The sequence below is a fragment of the Borostomias antarcticus genome (genome assembly GCF_949987555.1).
Source record: "Borostomias antarcticus genome assembly, chromosome: 27".
Taxonomy (NCBI): domain Eukaryota; kingdom Metazoa; phylum Chordata; class Actinopteri; order Stomiiformes; family Stomiidae; genus Borostomias; species Borostomias antarcticus.
In genome coordinates this window covers 7,704,165-7,720,039 of record NC_140260.1, presented here as the reverse complement: position 1 = coordinate 7,720,039, position 15,875 = coordinate 7,704,165, and the positions used below count along the sequence as shown (strand labels likewise).

The 15,875-nt window shown below is 45.6% G+C and overlaps 1 protein-coding gene across 1 annotated transcript in view; it reads right to left on the bottom strand.

The window, feature by feature from the left end:
• The window catches only part of slc25a32a (solute carrier family 25 member 32a), a 10,247-nt gene extending 5,486 nt beyond the window's left edge, over window positions 1–4,761 (bottom strand). The window contains exons 1-2 of the mRNA XM_084459277.1: window positions 4,345–4,761; window positions 3,263–3,413 (exon numbers count right to left, since the gene is read on the bottom strand). Coding sequence (XP_084315403.1) covers window positions 3,263–3,413; window positions 4,345–4,537 — 344 coding nt within the window. The 5' untranslated portion in view covers window positions 4,538–4,761. The remainder of the gene's footprint in view (window positions 1–3,262; window positions 3,414–4,344) is intronic.
• Window positions 4,762–15,875: the final 11,114 nt, after the last annotated feature.

The window sequence follows — 15,875 nt, the reverse complement described above, 5'->3', positions numbered from 1 at the left end:
CAGAGATACCAGCCCTCACAACAGAGATACCAGCCCTCACAACAGAGATACCAGCCCTCACAACAGAGATACCAGCCCTCACAACAGAGATACCAGCCCTCACAACAGAGATACCAGGACCAGGAGTCACAACAGAGATACCAGGACCAGGAGTAACAACCGAGATACCAGCCCTCACAACAGAGATACCAGGACCAGGAGTCACAACAGAGATACCAGGACCAGGAGTCACAACAGAGATACCAGCCCTCACAACAGAGATACCAGGACCAGGAGTCACAACAGAGATACCAGCCCTCACAACAGAGATACCAGGACCAGGAGTCAGAACAGAGATACCAGGACCAGGAGTTAGAACAGAGATACCAGGACCAGGAGTCAGAACAGAGATACCAGGAGTCACAACAGAGATACCAGGACCAGGAGTCACAACAGAGATACCAGCCCTCACAACAGAGATACCAGGACCAGGAGTCACAACAGAGATACCAGGACCAGGAGTCACAACAGAGATACCAGCCCTCACAACAGAGATACCAGCCCTCACAACAGAGATACCAGGACCAGGAGTCACAACAGAGATACCAGGAACCAGGAGTCACAACAGAGATACCAGCAGTCACAACAGATACCAGGAGTCAGAACAGAGATACCAGGACCAGGAGTCAGAACAGAGATACCAGCAGTCAGAACAGAGATACCAGCAGTCAGAAGTCTCTCAGCTCGATCTGTCAGAAGGGTTCTGGATACTCTATGCAGCGTATTGAAGGAAGGGATCTGAACCCAGCCTATATCCTATTCCTGGAGGTTTGGAACCCAGACCCGTGTTCTGAGGGAGGGAACATGTTATCTGACACCGCCAGTGTTTGGTGACATACCTGTGCTATCCCATGTTCCGCCCGGCTACCGCCTCCCATGTCCCTGCTGCGTCCTCTCTCTATTGGTCAGCGTGAGCAGCCAATAGGCAGGGTTTATAGTATCTATATGGCTGTACACATATTAGAAGTGCCCAGGCCAGGAATGCCAGCCTGCTGTTGTCACTACGGCGACGAGATGTGTCAATGTCATGGCGTACGGCCCTCTGTGGCCACAGCCAATCAGATACAGGTCCCGGGGCTGTGGTGGTTATTATGGGATGCCTGAACTATTTTGTTCTGATCATGGTTTACAGCAATGTTTTCATTTGAAATGAGTCAGACAGTGGACTGGGTGGGCAGTGTCTATTGGCCACACTTACAACATCAGGAGGATTCGCCCATTCCTCACTGATGAAACATCACATGTGTTCATCCAGGCCCTGGTCATCTCCCGACTGGACTACTGCAACTCCCTCCTCACTGGGGCCCCGGCGTCAGCCATTAAACCGCTGGAACTTGTCCAGAAAGCTGCTGCTCGCCTCGTGTTCAACCACCCCAAGTTCTCCCACACAACTTCCCTTCTCCGCTCCCTACACTGGCTCCCTGTAGCGGCTCGCATCCAGTTTAAAACTCTGGCGCTAACCTACAGGGCAATGAAAGGAACAGCCCTCCTACCTCCAGGCCATGGTCAAACCCTACACCCCCTCCCGACTGCTACGCTCTGCTACCTCAGGGCGACTGGTTGCCCCGTCACTCCGAGGCCCCTGCGGTCGATCAACACGGTCACGGCTCTTCTCTGTCCTGGCCCCGCAGTGGTGGAATGAACTGCCCACTGATGTCAGGACAGCAGAGTCGCTGCCCATCTTTCGTCGCAGGCTGAAAACTCATCTCTTCAAGAAGTACTACAACAATCTCCCTAAGCACTTATTGTATTATATTGTATTATATTGCACTGTACTTTAGATTGCTAATCTTGCACTTTGCCTTCAGCACTAGATTATGCTCTTAGTCACTTGTTTTAGAGAGAAGATGCAGTTCTGGCAAGTAGTAGTTCACTGGCTTTTCCTATGTTAAATGCAATTATTGTTAGTCGCTTTGGATAAAAGCGTCTGCTAAATGACTGTAATGTAATGTAAATAGCTCTATACCAAAGTCAACAAAATAAAGTCCAGCGCTCTTCAGCCAAGTTCTGGATAGAGGGTTTGGTGCTCAACAGCAGAGGGCTATAAGTTATTTAAAGCTGTTTACCTGAGGACTTCCTCTGGACTGTTTACCTGAGGACTTCCTCTGGACTGTTTACCAGAGGACTTCCTCTGGACTGTTTACCTGAGGACTTCCTCTGGACGGCCCGAAATAAAGAAACCTGGAGCACTCATTCCAGATATAGTCTCCATGTCGTAGTCGTGTTGTCACATCATCAACCCCTGCTCTACTTGGAACCTCAGTCTCAGGGGCGTATCTCTGGGTGGCCTTATTCCAAACCAAACAGATCTACGGGGCCGAGCCCATCCAGGGACGACTACGGCAGCTCACTGGACAGCAGGCCTCTCTAAGGACAGCACAGGCCGGGGTCGATGGCGACAACAGATCTCAATAATCTTTTACTGCTCCCTCCCCCTTCCCTCCTTCTCATAATAACACATTCCAATCTGATCCCTGGCCTCCTTCATCCTCCTTCATCCTCCTACATCCTCCTTCATCCTCCTACATCCTCCTACATCCTCCTTCATCCTCCTACATCCTCCTACATCCTCCTTCATCCTCCTTCATCCTCCTACATCCTCCTTCATCCTCCTACATCCTCCTACATCCTCCTACATCCTCCTACATCCTCCTTCATCCTCCTTCATCCTCCTACATCCTCCTTCATCCTCCTACATCCTCCTTCATCCTCCTTCATCCTCCTACATCCTCCTTCATCCTCCTACATCCTCCTACATCCTCCTTCATCCTCCTACATCCTCCTACATCCTCCTTCATCCTCCTACATCCTCCTTCATCCTCCTACATCCTCCTACATCCTCCTTCATCCTCCTCCATCCTCCTCCATCCTCCTCCATCCTCCTTCATCCTCCTACATCCTCCTACATCCTCCTTCATCCTCCTACATCCTCCTACATCCTCCTACATCCTCCTACATCCTCCTACATCCTCCTCCATCCTCCTACATCCTCCTTCATCCTCCTACATCCTCCTACATCCTCCTACATCCTCCTACATCCTCCTTCATCCTCCTACATCCTCCTACATCCTCCTTCATCCTCCTTCATCCTCCTTCATCCTCCTCCAACCAGGAACGAGGACATGAGAGGACCTGAGGGAAGACGACTGACACCCAACTCCTCCTTTTCTTTCACTTCCTGGTTCCTCAGGCCCAAGCGCTTCTTGTTTTTCGGAGCACTCACAAGAGGAAGTAGAGCCCCCAGGAAGCTCCGGCGCCCCAGATGTTGGGGGTGACGCCCTGGTAGAGCCCCCGCAGACCCTCCATCTGCCAGATGCTGCGCATGCAGTGGACCACGCCCTCGTACTGAGGACGCATCTGCAGGCCGTCGCTCACTGGGGGGCCAGAGAACACACACGCGTTTAGATCAACACACACACACTGATTTAGACATCAACACACACACTGATTTAGACATGAACATGAACACACGCTGACACATACATAGGTTTAGACACGAGCACACACACACACACACACACACACACACACACATACACATTCACACACAGACATACATAGGTTTAGACACGAGCACACACACACACACACACAGACATACATAGGTTTAGACATGAGCACACACACACACACACAGACATACATAGGTTTAGACATGAACACACACACACAGATGTAAACATGCAAATTGCGCACACAGAGCACACACACACAGGTTTAGACATGAACACACACAACACACACACACACACAGAGATTTAGACATGCACATTGCGCATGCATGTATGCACACACACACACACACACATCCATCCATACATAGGTTTAGACATGAACACACACGTACAGATTTAGATATACGCATTGTGCACACAGAGCACGTAGGCACGCACACACACACGCACACACACACACACACCCACACACACAGGTTAAGACATGAACAAACAAGCACACACAGATTTAGACATGAACAAAGAGCACACAACACACACACACTCAGATTTAGAAACAAGTACACAGACACACCCAAACACAGATCCGTCATCATTATTTATGATCCTAGTCGAACAATAGGTCAACATTGCTATGCAACAACACCCAGGTCTTGGACAGCATGCATCATCAGAGCCAGCCCCTCCCCCATACATGACTGCTGCATGTCCTGTTATTGCCTCTGCTTTCTGCAGGGGGAGCTGCGAGCGGAAACTAGGTCAATAAACACGTCCCAGACTCAGACATACATACAGACATACAGCCCCACTGAACGGAACCCATACGAGAAACGCGCGCACACGCACTTACCTGCAAACCTGATCTTGACCAGATCTAACGGGTGCAGCACCATGGTTGAGATGACGCCCCCGCTCAAACCCGCGGCCAGGTCTTCGTACCGTACGTGGCTGAGGAACCGCTGGAGGTTCGCCGTGATCGAGTATCCCGTGCCCGGGTCGCCCGGGGCGGGTAGAGCAGAGTCTGCTGGCCGCTGCCTGGACATGATGTTTACTCACAGATGCTCCTGTTGGTGCAGCGGGTACAGGACACGCACTACGTGCACGTACATGCACTCACGTCTTCACGATCCCGCAGACAACTCCTCGCCCCTAACTCATTACAATCGATGCGTGAAGAAGAGCACCTTGCTTGCGTCCTATAAAGATCTGATATCCGTTCGACCAGCGCGACATGACCGTGTCTCGTCTCGGCATGACCTCTGTGTCTTTAAGAGGGTACGGGATCTGTGCGCGTGTTGGAGAGCTACTGAACACCGCGGTGACGAGGAGCGCGCACATGCGGGGCATGAAAAAAACCATGGATTTGAAGCACATGCACGCAGCCTAAACTGAGCCTCCCGGCTGTGAGGAGATGCTTGTAGATCTAATGCGCCGTGCATGTAGAGCTCAGCGAGCTGGGAAAAGCTATCCCAGGGTGCTTCACTCTGTCAGGCCTACCTTCCTCCAGAAATCAAAAATGAAAACAACGCACTTCTCTGTGCACTCGCATGGCCTCGCCCATGACGGCTGGGTGAAAGCTGCCAATAATAGAACCTCAAACAGACACTGGAGATCAGACTCTACACAGTCAAGATGTTGTCCAATGAAAAAACGAACAGAAAACAGAATACTCAAAACATATAGAATACAATGTTTTACTTCCATGTTTGAATCTAGTTTAAACCAGCCGGTCGACCCAGGGTTGTGGCTGCAATATTCCAGTCTCTAAAAGACGTCAGTAAATATAAAAAAATCACTTTCATTCAGTTTTGCTGAGACATTAAATTGATAAAGCATATCAATAAATAAAAACAGGCCATATGACATAGTGTATAGGCCTACAGTTAGTAGCCTATTGCTTCCGCCCCCTTTTCTCCATTGAGGTTGTGTGAGGGAGGGAGTGATGCAGCACACCTGGGGCATCATCCTGCCCTGCTCTCCCAAACCTAGGAGGCTTCAGACTCTGGAGAGGCCCCTCAACACTGCCGCCACACTCTGGGTCTTTGTGTTTCTAGTTTTGTACTGTAGTGATGTCATTGATCTGTTAAGTTATGTAGTTTCTGTTCTCCCTTTTCCTCCCCTATCCCCTGACAGGACGGTAAGAAAACTATGTTCTGTTTAGTTTATATAGCCTAATATTAGTTTATATAGCCTAATATTAGTTATCTTTTACCATTTGTTCCCTAGGTTGTTGGTTCTGTTTCTCCCGTGCCGTCCTGCCATAGTTTAGTTATCAATTATCAATGGCCTGTTTGTGTTTTCATTAGGGACATGTTTTTATCAATGGCCTGTTTGTGTTTTCATTAGGGACATGTTTTTATCAATGGCCTGTTTGTGTTTTCATTAGGGACATGTTTTTGTTGTTTATGGGTTATTTCGTTAGAGAAGCACCTATATCTGGTAAAGGCCTGCGGGGCCTTAGGGAAAGCCCTCTGGTCTTGACTGGCCTGTATTGAAGAACTACTAACCCGATCCTCCAGCTCCAGCTCCCTCAGATCAAATGACCGCATGGGTCTGAAGATCCTGTGGATCAAGCTACCGTTCAACATCAAGTCCGCAGTTCCCTAGGGACTTTTAAGGCCGTGCTTAAATCCCACCTTTTCGACCAATGGTCTCTAAGTTAGTTTGGTGCTGTTGTATGGCTGAGGTGTCATGTTTCAATGTCCACCACTGTCTGTCTGATTGGTTGGTTGGTTGAAATTGTCATCTTAAATGTTCTCCTCTACATTTGTTTTTTCTTCCCTCGGGCTGCGCCCGGGCCGATGTGAAAGTTGGATGGGGGGGGGGGGGGGGGGCGCATTATAAATGAAAATAGATCTTATCAGGGAAATAAACCTCCACTAATGACTTTGCAAGCGACTCTGACTGTCTTACTGTGGCTTGTTATGGGTCACCTACGGCTTACAGCCACATGTTGTTCCTTTTATGGTTTTGGGGTACCATGCTAGTCGTAACAGTATAAATGATAATATAGAGGTCAAAATATGATTTCATAATCCATAGCTTGACTGTCCACAGGTGGCGCAAACCCAGAGGGAGGAATACAAGCCTGGCTGGAGCTGTGATTACATAAACATGAACACACAGTACACTTAGACTATATAATCAGAATAAACAACATATAATCAGAATAAACAACAATGTGTGTGTGTGTCCGTCCGTGTCCGAGTGAGAGCACGACAGCCCCTCCAAGAGGGATGTCCCTATTGGTGCAACTGCAGTGCATCCAATTCCTAAACGGGATATATATATTTATATATATATATATATATATATATATATATATATATATATATATATATATATATATATATATATGTTCCCAAACGTCATCAGCCGGAGCTCAACTCCGGCACATTTATCAACTTTTTGTCTTATCTTTTTTGTTAAAATAATGCAACCATTTCGTGTCCATCATTAAAATGAATCACAATTAATTTTTTAGTTACTGTTTTTTCAAGTTTAAAGATGTTGCCTCATCACTTTCACTGGCCTGGGTCTTCACTTTTGTTCCTCTTGTCAGTCAGTTGTCAGATTAGAAGTGCTGTGAACTCATGGGATAGGGAGCCCTCACATCATTTTAGGATTTCGTCCGATATATCCCAGTTAAACAATGTTTTCTTTTCACCGAGATTTTAGTCTGCCAGGAATCGCTGGTAAGCTATCAAGTTGGCTAACGGTAGCAGATATAGGCTCGATAGCTAAATAAAGCCTCCTAGACTAATGACAAGCCATCACATCAGCCATGTTAACTAGCTATTAGCAAGATGGCTAAATTATTCTGTTTTGCTCTTAATCAGACAATGCAGAAATTAATAATTTCCTTTCATTTTTTTAAATTACATTAGAGAAAGGGTGGAGTTAAAAGGAGAAAATTAACAGATGCTAAGGAATGTAGAGGTTATTAGGCTATTTTAGCTAGTTAAATTACGTTGATGACATAAATTAAGTTGATGTTCGCGGAGTTCAAAGTTTAGTTTCAGTTCACAAGTTGCAAATATCTCATTGAAAACCTCGCGAGAGGTGGATCTTTGAAGAGTTGGTGGAAATTCCTAAGCGAGAGTTCTTAGATGGCGGTTCAGCACCATGATACAGGCTGATTGATCAACCAGGCACACACTGGAAGTTACTGAGGAGAGTGCAGAGAGTCCTTGTGTGATCGAGGTGTGTCCTGTGGGCATAGCCAGGCACGCGATTGGTCACTCCCTACTAACACAGTGGGTTGCAACGTTGCACACAAGTTGTACTTTGGTAAGTTGTGACAACGTCCATCTATGGTCGAAAATAACTTTACCCTCCTAAGTCTAATTAGACTTTACTGCAACGTTGCAGAAACATTGGCAACATGGGTGTCTGTAACGTCATTAAATAACGTTTAATGACGTTGTATTACAGTCCTATTAGGCTAGCAATCAGGCTATCCCGTTGTTACTTACTGGAACAGCTTTGCAAAAGACCTCAATTGGAAATATTTTTGGAATTTACCCCATAAGTATTTACTGACTAATAAAATAAGAGAAGTCTCCTTTAGAATTTTACACAGATATTATCCTGCAAATCACTATCTTGTCAAATTTAAGAAAGATATCAATGTTAGTTGTTCATTTTGTAATGTACTCCCAGAAACACTTCTTCATTTATTTTGGCATTGCACTCATACAAAAAAACTATGGAAGGATCTAAGTAGATTTATTATTGATAATATTGACCCTGATTTCACTCTATGTCTAGAGAATGTTTTGTTTGGTTTCATTAAAGATATTGGCAGTAAAACCAAAGAATATTATATTATTAACCTAATAGTTATTTTAGCAAAATTTCACATTCACAAATCCAAATTTACTAACTCTAAACCCCTGTTCAAAATTCTAGAAAATGAAACCAAACAATAGCCTACATAAAGACTATTTTTTCCTCCAATAATAAGAAGGCTACGAAGACAGTGAGTTTGTGCTCCTTCTTTGATTTGTTTGTGTGAAAGGCTTGATATATGTACCCTGGCTCTTGTATTATTTTAAAATTTGTTTTATTTCATTCTTTGTATTGATTGATTGTTGCTAATTTGTATTGTTTTGTACTGTACATTTTGTACTGTTTTGTAGCTTGATTAATAAAGATTTATAAAAAAATAATAATAATTAAAAAAAACATTCGGGCTATCCCGTGACGTCACTGCCAAACTGCCTAGAACTCTATGACTCATACAAAGTTGGTGTTTGTCAAAAGAGCCTTGCAAACCGTGACGTCACAGAGCGCCCTTGTGACGTGGGCCAGGAGGAGTATAAAAGCCAGAGACAGAGAGAGGGGGAGACAGAGGAAGAGCAGCCAGAGAGAGAGAGAGGGGGGCGTCTCCCTCTCTCTCCCTGGCTCTCTCTCAGTGGGCCAGAGAGAGAGAGAGAGGAGGAGGAGATGTCAGATTGATATCTCCTCCTCTCTCTCTCTCTCCGTCTCTCTGGCCAGAGAGGGAGGGGGGAGGAGATGTCAAGATGGTATCTCCTTCTCCTCTCTCTCTCTCTCTGGACCACTGAGAGAGAGTCAGGGGGAGAGAGAGAGATGTCCTCTTCTCTCTCTCTCCTCTTCCATGGCTCGGAGGAGGAGGCGGTGGTGGTGGCAAATTATAAAAACTAAATAAAACATTTTTTTTATAATAAAAACTGATTCTGATTCTAATTGTAAGCTATAGTGATAAGATAAGATAAGATATCCATGTTAGCATATAGGAGTACTGTTACTATAGTTACTGTTAGCACTTCAGACTTCCACTGTGTCATCAGCTGCTGGTTCCTCTTCCCAGAGCAACCGACGGATTTTCAACCGGAGGTTTCGCGTCGCCCTGATTCAACCAGGTGCTGAATTCTGTGACCATCAGTGACCAGATCCAGATCAGATCCGGTGGTCACTGATTTCCACATGTTAATACACCGACATCTGTGATCACCGAAATGTGTGACCTCCGGTCATAAAATCCGATGGTCACACATCCCGGTGCGTTAATACACAGAATACAAAGTGTTAATACACAGAATACAAAGTGTTAATACACAGAATACAAAGTGTTAATACACAGAATACAAAGTGTTAATACACTGAAGCTTCAAAGCACCGCCACCACCACAGAAGAAGACTACCTCGGAAAAATAATTTCACTCGGACAGAATCAGTTATTTAATGGTAGCGCCAAAACCCAGCATTTGTTAAAAATAGACCCTTTTGCTTAAGTAAGTGAAGTTTCATGTTTATCTGACACTTGTAAATATGAGCGCCTCTCCTAAATAGGCCGACACTGATTTATTTTGACGGAGCAGCAAAGATCTGTTGTCTGGCATGAGCGAGCGGAATGCGACCACGGGACTGAGGCACTAGAGTAGAAGAACTAGAGTAGAAGAACTAGAGTAGAAGAACTAGAGTAGAAGAACTAGAGTAGAAGAACTAGAGTAGAAGAACTAGAGTAGAAGAACTAGAGTAGAAGAACTAGAGTAGGCCTACATGGGAATTATAACCTACCAGTGGAATTAGTGACTTTCAATATCGCGTTCAGACTTGGTTGAGAGAACCCAGCTAACCTAAACACTGATTAGTGAAGTAGGGGAGTAGGCTATTGAGTGCTGTGTCCTAAGGGGATGTATTTTATCGTCCTGTCATTCTCTTCGTGGTGCTTGGCCATTGTTGTCATAATGGCTCTGTAGTTTATTTAGTGTGTCCCTAAAAGCTTGGTTGTTTCAGCCTAAATATGGCCCTCTTATTCGCTCGCTCTCAAATGATTGGCCTTTGTTGATGTGTTAAAAAACATCAGTAGGGCTACTATAGTTTTCCTGTATGTTTTTACATACAAATGCCAATGCTCAGCGTCTTTCTGGTGATGTGAAACCCATCAGGGCATGCTGCACACAATTTGATGTTTCTTTTCTAATCTACTAACGGTTTATGCCCCCTTGCTGAAAACAGAGCTGGAGGGAGAGCACCTTTAAATGACACCCTCATGAGCTATTGGACTTTAGTTTTTTACATTTTCATAGTCACAGCTAATTATTTAATATAATTCGAATTGTGATTGAAAATCAACTATGATCACCAGAATCAATCAAGTTTGTCTCCAAGTATTTGCCGTTTAAGGCATTCTACTAACTTTAGGGTGTCGACCAAGATATCATTTTTCAAAAGACGTGTCTATGAGAAATCCCATTCATTCTCTCTGCATTATGGAGCGCTACCACTAGGGGGCGATGAGATCACTTTCCCTCCTATAGACCTTTTACAGCCGTCGGAAGAAGTATGCGCGAGCATTGTTGAAACAGCAGCAGGGGGAGACAGACCGATTCAGAACAAGGAACCCAGAGCAGTATTTTTGTGCGTATAGATTTTATATGCCATCAAGATGTCTGGCTGTTGCGTCTACGGGTGTACAGCTGGATCACCCAGAGGGCCCCGCTCCCATCACAAAAGATGATGATTCAGATTCTGTACTCACTCTGGACTCATCAAATATCCTGGTTATGGTTTCAACATGATATGACATTTCCACAACATGCATAATCACCTGATTCATGATTTTAGCCAAATATGGATACCAAACTTGACTACGGTAGACTTAGCAGCATAGAATCCGTTATTTATAACACACAGTACAGTTGCATTACAAATACAGTGCATCACACAATAACTTGGTTCACCGGGCTTATTCATGTGGTGTTTGCATCACATGGTGGAGATGGAGAAATTTCACTTTATTCAAAAAAACGAGGCAAATAGGTTCAGTCGTTTGTCTCACTGTGTGAGTGTCTGTGGGTGTGGCATGTGGCCTGGCGCAGGGGGATGGGGGAGACAGGAGGTGGTAGGTCTGTTATCAAGAACATTCCAACCTTCCTGTGAGATGGCCTCACAATATCAGTAGAACTGTGTCATGTCCTACACTCCTACATAGGAGTGAGTCACCAAACCCAGCAGTAGGCTAGCGAGAGAGTGATGCAGTGCAGGGTGGAACAGCACATCATGGGGTTGAGAAGCAGTGTTAGAATTGAATTTAATCAAGAATACTTTAATTTCAATGATAGATAGATCATTCAAGGCTTGATATTTGATATTTATGAAGCAGTATTCTACTAAGCGCCACCATCACTGCTGCCACTGCCCGCTCCCTTATGTATCTATTAATGAAGCAGTAGCCTACTAAGCGCTACCATCACTGCTGCCACTGCCCCCACCCTTATGTATCTATTAATGAAGCAGTAGCCTACTAAGCGCTACCATCACTGCTGCCACTGCCCGCTCCCTTATGTATCTTTGCCAACCCCGCTAACACAGGGCCCCCCCACATAACAAATCCCAGTTGAACCCCTGTGTGTGTATATATTAGGGGTGTAACGATACACTAATCTCACGATACGATACACAATATTGGGCTGACGATAACGATACGATACACTAAGGGCAGGTGTGAAGCGTTGCAGTAGCGCTGCTGTTCACACCAATAGTGCATTTCTCCACATTTCTACTCCACTACTTTGTGAATTTAGAGCTTAACTGTTGTGATATCATGAAGAGGCCTAGAGACAAAAGACGTGTTTGTTACCAGCATTGTGTAGCCAGTGTTCACTGAATAAATAATGAATAAACATATCACAAATATTGACATATTTTCACCTTGACGATACGTATTGTGACGTTTCTGTATCGCGATATATTGTGGCACGATATATTGTTACACCCCTAGTGTATATATATATATATATAGCCTATATATATATATAAATTAATTTTTCATTTTTGTATTTTTTTTTTACAGCATTAGTGAGAGAGCCACAGTCAGGGAGGAGGGGTTGGAGGAGAGAGAACTCCTCAAAATGAGCCACCCTTTGCCAGCTTCTATCTTTCTTAACTGACACATAACGTTCATAGAATATAGTACAATTATAAATATGGCCTATGATGTTTATCGGTGAGTGTGCCTCAGCAATAGGCCAAACATGTTGGCTTCTACCTGCTTTTATTTATTCTATTCTATCCTGTTATTTGTACTCCATTCATATTTTTGTGCGTGGCTGTAAGCCAGTGCACCATAGATAGCATTTGTCTGGTTGTCATTCCCTCCCTCCCTCCCTCCCTCCCTCCCTCCTTCCTTCCCTTTTTCCCTGCGTCCCGTTGTAGACCTGCAGTTCTATGTTACCACCACAAGAGGCAGTAGTCCCAGCACACCAAAATAAATACACTATGACACCACATACTTTCCAGATCCTTGGTAGTGTAGTGGATAAAGGCCGTGTCCGAAATGCCTGCTACCTGCTATATAGCAGGTGAGAATAGCATGCTACCTAGTACCTACTACTCCACGAAAACGATATAGCAGGCGAGAAAATGTACTGGTACTGTACCTGGTGGTGCTATGTCAGTTATTGGATTTATGTGCAGTAATTGAACATTTGAAATACTCCTGTTTTGAAATTAGACCTACAGTATAGGTGTCTCAGTAATTATCCATTTCTGATTTTTAACTTGAGCCATGACCTTTCTTCCTCTCCTCTGCCCCCTTTTTCAGACGGACGGGAGAGATCCCATGGGAACAAAATGTTTTCTTTTATTTTGAAGGAAATGTACAGTCTGTTTTGCAAATGAATTAACTGCCACCACAAGAGGCAGTGGTCCCAGCATACCAAAATAAAAACACTGACATCCCTCACTTTCAGTTTCCTCGGTAGTGTTGTGGATAAAGTGCCCGATTCCCATGCGGAAGGTCAGGGGTGGAAGGTCAGGGGTGGAAGGTCAGGGGTTCAAGCCCCGATGGGGAAGATTTTTTTTGTCACTGGATGCTATAGAAGCTGTGTAAAAATGTAGTTACCTGGTGGTGCTATGTCAGTTATTGAATTTATGTGCAGTAATTGAACATTTGAAATATTGCTGTTTTGAAATTATACCTACAGTATAGGTGTTTCAGTAATTACCCATTATATACAGTATTAGGCTTTACTTTGCATGTATTTACCAGATAAATGTTTAGTAATTGGGGGACTATGAAAGGAAGGGTTACAATAGAAATCCATAAGCCTAGGGCCAATGGGCCTAGGATATAGACAATAAACTACCGGTGGAAGGGTGGTGGAGCAATAGCGGGAGCATTTCGGATTATTAGCCAACCGCTGTCCCTGATGCTAATAATCCGCCAAAGGTCCGCTTGCCATTCGATGTACAAATGGCCAGGAACCCGCCAGCGGATTCCGCCGGAGGTCTGCCAGCTCGTCCATCTGGGACTCGCTGTAGGTCCGCTAGCCTTAGTATTATCTGGGTTTATCGCTTACCTTTGTCCAGAAACAGAAGTTGAACTAATTGCAGCAAAATAGCTAACGTTACAGGAATCATCAGTGTACTGTAACTGCTTTAGCCACTGACCGCTACCATTAATGTTATAGAAGCCGCTGCTAGTTGTGAGCTCATGAGCTAACTGGCTATCCTGCTCTTATTGTGCTGGATTAGCATTGGAAGCATTGGAACTGATGTGTCCAGGTGACAAGACCTATCTTAATTCTTAATGTATCTGTCAGCCCCCCCTCCCCCAGCAACAGCTTGTCGACAATTTATGATTTATAATCAGAAAGCGGGAACGCCGCTCATTTCACATTTACATAACAAAACTGAAAGTGTTCCATCTCACTTTGTCGGTGCGTTGCAAGATCACTGGTCAGATCCGGCTTCAAAAGTGGCCTGACTGGGCCTACATTTCCCGGCCTGAATAATTTCCCCAGTCCGGCCCTGGTGGCATGACTAGCTTCCGTCCTACCAGTCCTGATCACAAACAAGCCAGCAATGCCCATAAGCCAGGCTGGACCTGGCCTGGTTATCTCTGACCTAGTCTATTGTAAAGCCTATTGTAGGGTTGGGTGTGGAATTGGCCAGTATCTGCATTCAATCAGTTGCAACGTGGATAATTAGGGACTCATATCATCCGTGAAATCTTGTCATCCATGTATCCGTCATGCCAGACGAGCCCTAGCGGCGGTAACCCGCACGCACCGCACCTGCGGCTGTGAATGAACCAGCACTTCCGCTCTACCCACCTTCCTCCCGAGGCAGCTGATCTTTGTTGTACGTAATACTATCGCCCCGCCCATCTAGCATATGGGCATTTTTTCTTCCTCTCTTTTGCATCCATTTTTGTGCATTCAAGAAATATCCAAGAAGCAGCCACCGGGAGAGTCCCGAGAGAGGACCGGGGGACGCGAGACACTCGGACCGAACAAGGAGGATGATATACGGGACGAGAAACCGCCCTCGGGAGTCAAGGACAAGGATGGGTTAGGCACGATTCATCATGATTGCGAAATAAAAGGCAAGAACAGTCACCGCCCGTCCGTGCGTGTGTAGGATGCCCGTGCGCGCTCCCAGGCGGGTGGAGGAGGATATGAGGAGGATGAGGAGGATATGAGGAGGATGGACCTTTATTACCCAGGAACATATGACTCCTCTGATGGAGGCGACTGATCGGCTCGCATCCATTGACTGCAGATCCGGGGGTCTCACGTTGGCATGCATCGTGTAGGGAGAACGGGCAGCCCCCCTATTCTCACACAGAAACGTGGTCATAGGTGTTATGTAGCCCACAGCTCCTATGAATATTTAGATGAACGACCACCAGATCAGCTGTAGTCTAGTCTGTCTGTCTCGGACATGTTCTGTTTGCGATGCATCCGGGAGCTGCCCTAGACATGTGGAGCCTATCCCATGTTTCTGGCAAGCTAGCCTACCTCCCTCGATCGTTTCTCAGTTGGATTTCATAAACCTTAACTAGTAGGCCTGTTTTACCACTGACTAGTATTTGATTATTGGGCTAAATAGGCTCTAGATGTATTGTGCATGTCGGGCAGTGTGTGTGCAGCCTGTAGACTAGACTACCCCAGCCTGTAGACTAGACTACCCCAGCCTGTAGACTAGACTACACCAGCCTGTAGACTAGACTACCCCAGCCTGTAGACGAGACTACCCCAGCCTGTAGACTAGACTACCCCAGCCTGTAGACTAGACTACCCCAGCCTGTAGACTAGACTACCCCAGCCTGTAGACTAGACTACCCCAGCCTGTAGACGAGACTACCCCAGCCTGTAGACTAGACTACCCCAGCCTGTAGACTAGACTACCCCAGCCTGTAGACGAGACTACCCCAGCCTGTAGACTAGACTACCCCAGCCTGCAAACACACGAGCCCTCTCAGCTGCACGGGCCAAGCACGGGTTCTTATTCTAGGGTTCTTATTCTAGGCTGTGGGAGGAAGATGTCGACTCCACACGCGATTAATGTCGCTTTCTGTTCGATCGCCTCATCGAAACCCTTTTGTCTTTCTAGCAATTCGGCCCGAAG